The 10,383-nt window shown below is 43.3% G+C and overlaps 1 protein-coding gene across 2 annotated transcripts in view; it reads left to right on the forward strand.

Annotated features, from left to right (window-relative positions):
* The window catches only part of IL5RA (interleukin 5 receptor subunit alpha), a 19,469-nt gene that overhangs the window by 1,809 nt on the left and 7,277 nt on the right, over positions 1–10,383 (forward strand). The window contains exons 2-9 of one of the 2 annotated variants that reach the window (XM_035901416.1): positions 1,910–2,065; positions 3,397–3,542; positions 3,970–4,108; positions 4,734–4,866; positions 4,949–5,139; positions 6,105–6,250; positions 6,892–7,027; positions 10,323–10,383. The exon at positions 10,323–10,383 is cut by the window's right edge and continues 36 nt beyond it. In XM_035901416.1, the coding sequence (XP_035757309.1) occupies positions 1,954–2,065; positions 3,397–3,542; positions 3,970–4,108; positions 4,734–4,866; positions 4,949–5,139; positions 6,105–6,250; positions 6,892–7,027; positions 10,323–10,383 (1,064 nt within the window). In that variant the 5' untranslated portion in view covers positions 1,910–1,953. Of the gene's footprint in view, positions 1–1,909; positions 2,066–3,396; positions 3,543–3,969; positions 4,109–4,733; positions 4,867–4,948; positions 5,140–6,104; positions 6,251–6,891; positions 7,091–10,322 lie in introns of those variants that run through there. The other variant, XM_035901415.1, reaches the window with a different exon arrangement.

Raw genomic sequence — 10,383 nt, forward strand, 5'->3', positions numbered from 1 at the left:
TGCGTGATAAGGGTTTGCCGGGAGTGGGGGGGGGGGAATGCCCTGCGGTGGGTTCTCGTGTCTTGCTCACCGAGGTACCTGGTTCACATTACAAGAGCTTAAGCTACTTAAAACTGCTTCTTAGCTGCTGCTTTTGGTTGTAGGTGGTCGGCGGGAGAGCTGCGGTGAACGTGGTGGGTGATGTTGGTAGGAACGCAGGTGTACACGCACCCGTAAAAGCACGTGCCCAGGCATCTGCGCCGGTCAGAGGTGCGTTCCTGGCAGAGTTGTACCGGGGTTATTGCTGGCATGGAAACAAGGAGCCAGGCTATTTATTTCCAGGGGCTTGAAGTTGATGAATTTTTACTTTTAAATAGAGAAAAAAATAGTTACTAGCGTATTTAGTAGTCTCGTCAGGTAAATGAGCTGTACGATGTTTTTTTGCAGCAGGAAAGAAAGCCTGATGCCAGTCTTTTGTACAAAAGCACATTGGAAATATGCATCATGTTCTAGCCAGTTTTTTAATTCATTTTTATCAGATAATGCAGGATAGGTGTGGCAGAGATCAGGTGCCATTGTAAACTTGTGTTCAGTCCACATAATGCCCTCCAGAATAACAAAATCCTGTAAAGCAGGGGTCTGTATGGCATCCAAGTGAGAAAATCCAAACGAGCAGACTTTGCAGGAATGGTAATGCAACAGGACACAGTCTCGGAGGCGATGTGTAGCCATAAATGTACGGTGTGAATAGTAATTACCTGACGGTTTGTGATTCACAGACATTTTGGAAGAACCAAACTGCCTTTCAACAACCCAGGCCACGTAAAAGCAAATCCTGACTCCCCAGGAATAATCCGTTAGCAAATTCCAGAGGCTCGATCAGCCTCACGCGCATTGCGGCTAGCAGAATAGTAGATACATACAAAATATGAATATAGGCAATGAGTGGACTTGGGCATTAAGAAACATGCTGCATTGTAGATTATGTGTCATTTTAATGAAATCAGCATTCATACACCATTTTGAAAAATAGTTACTGTATAGCAGAAGCACTCCAACTGTGATCAATTGGCGCGCTTCCAGTCCCTGGGTTATTTATTGGAGGTTGAGGGAAAACTGATGGGTTAAAGATGCTTTCTCTGCTCATTACCATCTGAAAATATTATGTTTTCCATACAAGCAATTGCTGTAGTGCCCCAGGGAAGTCGTGTGATTGGGCTGGGAGGGCATATTTCTCTTTGCTAAGAACATTTTGGAAAGCTGCTGTTCTGTATTTCCATGTTGTTTATATTAGGTTATATATGAATGATTACGCACAGATTTTTTTTTCTCCCAGTACTTCATGAAACAATCTGTAGGAAGCATAAGAACTTGCTGGTTTTAAGCATTAAAAATAGTCGCTCATTTAAATTAGAAACAAACAAAATAGTTTCTCTTCCACCCAAGAATTAACACTGGAGAATTAGCCTTGAGGTGAGCACTGAGACTGCTTCTTTAGCGAGCTCTATTGAAATAGAAACTGGAAAGTAATTCCAGTAAGTAGCTATTTTATATACAGTGACAGCTAAAAATATGGTTATTTCTGTTCTTGGAGTAAACGAGACACTACTGAAAGCCAGCACACCTCAGCCTGACTCGCTCCTCTCTGTGGAGAGATGCTCCTGAGTCTGACTGCTGCTCTGCACATCCACGCACTGTAGTGTTTGAAACCCCTAGCTTTTTCAAAGAGGGCTGGCAAAAGCAAAGGGAGCAAAATTAAATGTGGTTGGTGGTACTTACGTAAGATGTAGCGATGACAAGATGCATTTTCCTGCAAGGAAAGGAGAAGAGTCTCTCCCCTGCAAGGTGGCAGTTTCATTCCTATGGTCATATGGATGCACCAGTCTCCACAGTTTGTGGGCTTAACACTTGGGATTGTGTTCATTTTTAGCGATCGGCCTTTGCAAAAAGGTGACTCGGCCCGTATGCTGATACATGGCCATTCTCATTCACCATCGAAAGATTATGCCCAGCATGATGAGAGTTTTTCTGATCCTCCTTTGGACGACGAACTTGGTTCAGCGAAGCGTACCTCACGCTGCAGGAGGTAAGGCGTTTTCCTTCGACCGGTGTGTCGTTCTAGTACCAGTGGGTGACCAAGGCCCCTCTACGTCTTGGTCAAACGCGCTATTCTACACCTGAACAAACCAGTCCATGGCAGACCATGAGTCCAGAACCACAGATGACCATGCTGTGTTAACATGCTTCCTGGGACAGTTGTACCCCATCTTAGATTGCTCCCAGCCAGTGCCTGAGGACTGGTTTGGTTTAAGAGGGAGGAACCATGAGCCACATAGACACAACTTGCACCACGCCGCTTGCCCTCTGGGCTGGACAGTAGTTCCTGGCCTGGTTCATTCAATGATTTGATCCAGCCAGCACAAAGGCATTATTCCAGACAGCAATTTTACTTCCAGGAACAAAGTTAGCTGCAGACACATGGCGACACAAAGCATCGCTGGCATAATCCTGGCGTATCAACAGCCTTAATGGGGACGGCTTTTGTGGGCGTCTCAACAAGGAACATTTTAAGGGAAGCAGTTCAGGGTGGTTCGTGTTGGGGTTTTCTGAGCCTTTATGAGGCAGTTTTCCCAATGCAAAGTACAGGCTTGAAAACTGAACTAGTGGGCATCAAAGGCTGAAATCATGGGAGAAGAGAAGTGGGGACCAATGTCCCTCAACTGCCTTGGAGATGGCAATTCAGGGAGGGCAGGCTCTGAAGAACTCTAGAAATGGAGGGGAGTAGATTGATTATTTCACTGCCTTGCTATTTATATGCTAACGTTTTCCCCCAGCATGAGATCTTCTTCATTTCCATATGAGCTCCAGGAATCCCTCTTGCCCTGTCGTTTTAAATTATCATTCCCATCCTTCTATGTTTTCTTCCATTTGTGCTTAATTCCTCTGTTCATCATTTTGTTTCTTCTCTCACATACAACTTCTTGTGGCCGTCAGCCTGCTCTTAGAAAGCCCCCACGTTATGCTCTTCCGCAAGCTTATGTGGGTGAGAATTGGTCGCACGGTGGATCGCTTGATCAACCCCGTTTCAGTGCAGATGCCCAGTGTCTATTTGGCTGTGAGGATCAAGCTGAAAAACCTGAACCTAATTAACAAGGCAAATGTAATATATCACTGTGATTTTCAAGTTGAAACTGTTCTAAGAATTCATTTTTTAAGCTAAGTTTTAAGTAAACTCTTATTTGGTGAAGTTTTGGTTGTTCTTTAAAGATATTTTTCAAATATCAGAAATGTAAGAAGCTGTTGAGAGAATATAATATTGAAATGAAATTATTTGCATGTATTGCTTGTAAACAGCTATTGCTCTAAACAATTCACTGGATTACTATGTTGTGAATATTCTTGTTTTCTCCCTTACAGTTCAGGTTTTCCCACCTGTTAACTTCACCCTTACGGTCTCTGCATTAGCACAAGTACTTTTACACTGGAAACCAAACCCTAATCAGGAACAAAAAAACTACACTGTTAGATATGATGTGAAAATCCTAAGCCCTGTGCCTGAAGAGGTAAGAAAAAAAGAGAAGCCCATTATCCTAAGATGATTAAATGCCTGTTGAGTTAAATATATTGCACCAAAGCAGGGTGCTGTAGGTGCGATACATCTCTTGAACGATTGGCAAATTGAATCACTTTTACATCATCAACATATCCTTTGAGCACTGGAGAGGTTCCCTTCCAGCTGTGCTCATGGCTGCAGCTCCGCTGGGACAAGGGTTGGCCTGGGAATTGGCAGGCTCTGCAGCGTTCATTCTGGCGGGAAGCTGGATCCTGGTTTTAAGTGATATTGCTCCCCAGTCAAGTCAGCTCTCTTAATTCACATTAATGCCAGGGAGGCATTACATTAATTCACATCAATATCTTTGCAGGTCCCTTAATTCGGCTTCCATCCCATGTGATGCTTATTTGATGATTATTTTTTTTTTTAATTTCAAGTATGATACAAAGAAGACTCACAGTATCCGTACAGCTGCACTTCACAACGGTTTCTCCGCACACATTCGGACGTTGCTCCTCCATAATGGCCTTCAGATGACAAGTGACTGGGTGAAGGAAAAAATCCCGCCTCTGCCAGGTAAGAAGAAATGCAGGGGCCGTCTGAATTTTGTGTTCTGCCCCCATCTGCAGACTAGATGACAAAAGGTGATGGGTTTAATATTTGAAAAACACTGCTAGGCTGATCTTACAAAATGATTTAGTCCAGGTGTTTCTCTACTGCTGTGGAGCCTGGAGTACAATCTGGAGGTGCAAAACATCGAATCATAGAATCCCAGGTTGGAGGGCACCTCAAGGATCACCTGGTCCAACCTTTCTAGGCAAGAGCATGGTCTAGACAAGGTGGCCCAGCACCCTGTCCAGCTGCGTCTTACAAGTGTCATAAAATGTTCTAAAGATTCCTTGCTAAGGCTAAGACAACCTACTTTCATACACTGTAGGCTATTAAAAGATCATTTTGCCTTGAATTGCAAGGTGTACATGAAACAGGTAATGGTGCTGTGTGGTACAGCTTTACTTAGACTGTTTGGGAGTCTTCATCCATCCATAACTGATAGACCTGTGTGATAAGAAGAAGAATTGGATACAATAGACATAGAGATAACGGACCGAAGGCTGTAATCAAAATGTTTTAGCAACATGAATTTCTTACGACTTTTCTAATAAGAGTTTTCTTCCTGCTTTCTAATTCCTTGACTCTCTAGGTGCTCCAGAGACATCCGTCACTAATTTGTCCTGTGTTACTCGCATCACCATTTCTAGCACCGTTTCTCTCCACTGCACTTGGCTTCCCGGCCAAGGGGCACCAGAAGATACCAAGTACTTTCTATTTTACAGGTTGGTGTTTTCTCTCATTTTAGCCAGCAATGGATTTCCTTAAGAGCATCCTGTCTCCTGTCTCACAAGTATTTTAATTCAGGTATGAGGCGTACACTGAAGAATGCCAAGAGTATATCAAGGACGAGTGGAACAGGAATACTGAGTGCAGATTTTCAGTGACTCGTATTGATCCTGAAGAGGTTGACAATCTCATTGTAATACACATCAATGGGTCTAGCAAGTATGCTGCAATCAAACCTTTCCAGCAGTTGTATAACCAAAATGCCATTGGTGAGTAGAAATACCTTTTAAAAAAAATAAAATATGTGTAGCAGGGTTGTCAAAAGGTCTGTGAGAGAATATTACTGGATTGAATGGTTCTTGATGCAGGTGAACGTATGTGCTGGATTTGCACAGACGTTTTAATGAAATTGGAAGAGATTATAAGACAGAAATGAATGGTTTTAACTAACTAACTTTGATTTTAATATCATAGAATGGCAAAAATAAAAAGCTAGAAAATACAATTAGTTATTCTGTTTACTAGCCAAAACATTATTTCCAATATTCATTTTCTATTGATTTAGTCAATATACCTTCAAGTACACTTTTTGCTACCTTTTACTTTGCAGCCTTTCTTTAAAAGGAAAAAGACACACGGTGGTCAGGATAACCATCTCCTTGTAAAGAAAGGCATTAGACTGATGAATAAATGGTAGCATCAGCCACAACTGTCTATCATCTTTCATCCACCCAAATAATTTCTTTGCCTTCATTAGCTCCCCGCCTTTCACTTTTTTGTAAACATTACCTTTCCCTTTTCCATGGCTTCACTCAAATGAAACAGCTGACATACTTGCTTCTTAGAAATCATCCCCATAATAGCTGCTGAGCCATTCCTGTGAATTTGTTCCGATTTTCAGTAACTTTACTGGTTACATCTGTTTTTTTTTTCCTGAAAAGAAGTTTTTCTAACTAACTGTTCTATCATTAATTTCATGCTTTTGTGAAAAATGATTTAATAAATCCCCCCCCCCCCCATATCAAGTTTCCAAAACTTTTAAGTGGATTTTTAAAAACTGTTTTCCCTTAACTTTTTTCTCCAATATACTTATTCCTTTTCTGTCCAAAATGTGAAATAAATGCAAGGATTATAGGTCCTACTTGGAAACACTGTCAGGCTATAAAGTGCTCCAGTTGTTAGTATTTAAACTTTGCTCTATAATTAACTTACCAGTACAGTTTTCTTTTTGTAGAGAAAGTGAATGTTCCCAGAAATGTCACTGTATTCTTAGAGCAAAATGATCTCCTGGCCACATGGGAGAAGCCAATTTCTCCTTTCCCTAAAGAATGTTTTGAATACGAATTTTACCTCTTCAACTTGAAGTCAGGTAACAAGCAGGTAATTGCTTCTCTGATGCCCGCCATAGCGTTCCTGTCTCTGAGCTGGCTGTCCTGTGTAGCTAGAATTTGCCTTTATGCAATCTGGTGAAAGAGTCTTCATATTCATGGATATGTTATAAATTTTAAAACATTTAAAATCAATTCTGCTATCAGAATGTTTTTGGAACTATGGACTTTTGGTGGAACTTGTGTCCTGTTTGTGGCTAGGGTTTAGCAAAGCCAAAGTCTCATCAGTTTTTGTATTTCTCCTCTTTCCTTCGATGTCATTTATGTCTGCATCAAACTATCCCCAAGAGTCCTAGGAAAGGAGGAGGACAAAAATTGGAGTTATTCAGTTGTATGCGTCTGGGTTCGGAACAGTAGAGGATGGACAATTCTGAAAATCTAGCATTAAGTGTCTTAAGGAAGAATTAAAAAAATGAGGCGTCTTTCAATAATTTGCCTTGAAATAATGGTGTATGGTGAGAGAAAATACACCTGTAAAAATAGAGATCTTACTTCAAAAGCAAGGCCAGATGCTCACTGTTAAGCTAGTAAAGGAGTTTTAAAAAAATAAAAAGACAGACATGATTAAAGTTTGTTTTCTGAGTTGTTTAGTCTTAAGTAATCTGTAAGAGTACAATATTGTTTTCCTAACAGATATTGAAAATATCCTCAAACGACTTCAGATTACGGATTGATGTTACCAACAGGTACTCCATACAGATAAGAGCTAATCATCACATATGTTGTACGAGAGGCTTTTGGAGCGACTGGAGTGAAATTATTTACGTTGGTAAGAATGACATGCTTCTGTCTTGTAATTTACATTGCTGGAAAGCAAATGCTGCCTAATCGTGAGCGAGGACAACACCGAGCGATTTTAACAGAAGCCAGGGAAATAGGTATTTAAAGAAACAAACTGACTTGTTAATGCCGAGGGGAGTTAAATCTGTGCTCCATTAAAAATATTAATAATAAAAAAATCTCTCAAGCAAACTTTTGGACATATGGAGGGGATTTTAGACAGTGTTTTGGTTTTGCATGCTTATGTTTTCAGAGGCTGCTTTTACCTAGGTTAAGGCCAAAGTTCTAGGTGAGGCCTTTTAGTTTGCATTACTACTTTAGTTTTTACATGTGTTTCATGCATCGTGATGTTCATGCTGGAAGTTGATATGAGTGATTGTGTCAGCTGTTGCCTCATTGGAACGATCTGAACTCTTAAATATTGGGGGGTGGGGGGGGGGGGGGGGGCGAGGGTTGTTAGCATCTTTGGAACATAATTTGCCCCACTTTGTTCTGTATTTCCTGCTTGCTGAACATGTTTTTCTGGAAATAACAGTTTCTTTATCACGGCACGTTATCAACTGTTTCTTCTTAGACATCCTCCTTTGCTCTTATCTTCTGAGTTTCTTAACTTCCTGGTTTTCACTTGAAAAAAAAAAAAAAGTCCCTTGCACTCTCCTGTTTACTATACTTTTCCCTCTTACATGCATTTGCTGGTGAATGCAAACCTGCTGGTGTTTTATCTCCTTACTCCAACACATCCCCTCGACTTTCCCACCTGGCTCCGTGGCACCGGCGAGCCCTCGGGAAGAGAGGCTCAGCAACGTGACCGCTCGCCTGGGGCAGCGGGGGCTGACCAAACTTCTTATTAATTAAGAAAACTGTGCCCATGTATTAGCCTCGTGCACCTATCCGGGAAATATTTGGATGAGACCAACTTTAAGACCAGGAGACATTTTCTGAGCCCGCATCCTGAGAAAACCACTGGCCTAGCGTGCCCATCCCGCGGCAGCAATCCTCCAGCTTCGTTATGCACTGCAAACATGATTCTGGATTCCTTGGGCTGTGGCGATCAAACCCTGTGAAATGCAGCCATACGCTGCCAAAGCAGGCGTTGTAAAACTCCACCTTGGTACCAGCTGTCTCCAAAAGGTTGTTTAGAAGCATTGCAGTCAAACAAAGCTATCATTAGTACAGCTGAGTGGGCTGGACACCCCCATTAACCATGCACAGCAGCCCAACACGCATCAAATCCATGGAGCTGCGGGTATGTGTGAACAGCCACTGCCAGGGTTCACAGTTCAAAGGATCTACAGGTCAAGTTTGGGGCTGAGAAGCACCCCCCACCCAGCACATTTGTGCTGTCCCAATTCTGCTTTCCCAGCAAGGCTGGAAGATTTGAGGGCCCCTCTGTGTCAGCCGGAGCGCTTTTGGGGCAGTCACTGCTGCACGGCGTGGCAATGACTGAGGAACCTGGAAACATCTCCATCAGGGATGCCTCTACTCATGCCAATATCAGAAAATGCTTTCTGATGGTTAAAAAAAAAAAGTCTTCCACAGAAATCTACTCAAATCTCAAAAACATCGAAGAATAGGTCCAATCGCTTCAGTTTTTCTTATGAAAAGGGTTTTTTAGAGGCTTGTTGCAGTTCATTGGCACAATGCAGGTTACTGTGTAGGTTGCCGGGTCTCAGTACGTGCTTCAGCCGGTGACTAGCCTTGCTGTTAACTTGCCCCGTGGCTCTGAGGAAGTTTCATCTGTTCCCTCCGTTTCACATGTTATGTGGACACCTCTCACCAGGCCGGTGCAGGGCTCATGCTGGTTCACAGTGGTGCGCGGGGCTGGGCTGGTACCTCCAGGCACATCTCGGAGAGGAGCCCATCAAGGGGTGCCCAGGCAGTCCCCCAGAGCCACAGCACAACCTCTGCAACTGCTGTTTCTCCCACACCTTACGCTGAGTTGCGGAGAGACGCAGTGTTGCCTGATGATGCCTTTTTGGGGCCGTCACCAACCGACATAAGATGGAAGAGGCTTAGGACCCTTCCATTATTGGTTTGGAAAATGGAGATGCTTCCCAGCCACCATGCTGGGAGGCTTAAAATCGTTTTATGAGACTGAACCATTCTCCACAGTTTGCTGCCCCAGTCATCCTCAAGCCTTACACGAAGCGTAACTCATTGACAGTTGTGTCCTAAATCTTACTTTCTTGGAAGCAAAGCGGTAACCCTGAAGACAAACCAAACCATCCTAACCCATCTGCAATTGCAAGGTTGAGTGCGTACGCCCATCGGGGTGGGATGGGGGTGCAGGATGGCTCACGCAGGCCTGCTCATGGCGTCATCTACGTGCTGCCACAGGGACCGCCATGCAACCGCAGCCGCCGGCGGAGGCAGCAGGCTCAGCTCCTCATCTCTCAGGAACAGATCTGGCCACAGTTGAATATTGCTTTGTCTACAGCACGAATAAACGCAACGCTCCTGCTGCTGGCCGACTTATGTCCTTTCTATTACCTGGTAATGGCAGCGCTGACACCTTGATGCATAGGACAGGGAGTTATCGTAAGCACACACGGACTCGGCAGCCTTTTGGAAACGCAGTTCAGTGTAAATGTTTTTGTTACATGGCATAATGTGGCACAAAGTAATGGTCGTGGTCACTGAGTGATGCCTTTTCAAAACAGCAGCGCTGACCTTGCTAGAAATACCTGTGCCTGCTCACAGGCAGAGGCAGCAGAGAAATTCTTCCTGAGCTGGTGTCGGCAACTAGCTCGCCAGAGAAATGCGGGGTTTCGGTGTCTTTTTTACAGGCAAGTTTATGAAGCCAGAGCAATCCAGTTCCTGGCTAGAAGGGATTAACAGAAATGACGAATGGTTCCATGGAAAACACACAATTTCTGCCTGAGATTATGAGGAATCCGTGTCCTTGCTGAGTAGCAGCCATGCGCTCGCTGCACGGCGCTGCTGGTCTCGGGACGGCAGCTAACGGACCGCATCGTCCTGGGAGCCTGGCTCCTCACGCTTCTCAGCTTGGTGTCTCCTCCACATCAAAATGCAAGAAATTTATTGGTGAAATTGGAAAGTCACTTTCATGGAAATCGCCTCTGAAGCTCTGAGTTTTGCTTCTAAATCTAGACACCGAGTCTTCATCGTTTGCCTGTTAATTTGTGATCTGAATATAGTCGCCTAAACTAGCCGATTAAATATTTTGTAAGACTGCGTTTAAAATAATCTGCACTAAAATATTTTACATTTTAAATATTATTTAAATATTAAAACATTTAATTTCTCTTTTTCTTGAAATTCAGGACAAAACAAACTGGAGAATCCCGTAGCCTGGATTCTCGCTGTGCTTTGTGTGTCCACGTG

Source organism: Egretta garzetta, unplaced genomic scaffold (assembly GCF_000687185.1).
Source record: "Egretta garzetta isolate BGI_Z169 unplaced genomic scaffold, ASM68718v1 scaffold228, whole genome shotgun sequence".
Lineage (NCBI taxonomy): Eukaryota > Metazoa > Chordata > Aves > Pelecaniformes > Ardeidae > Egretta > Egretta garzetta.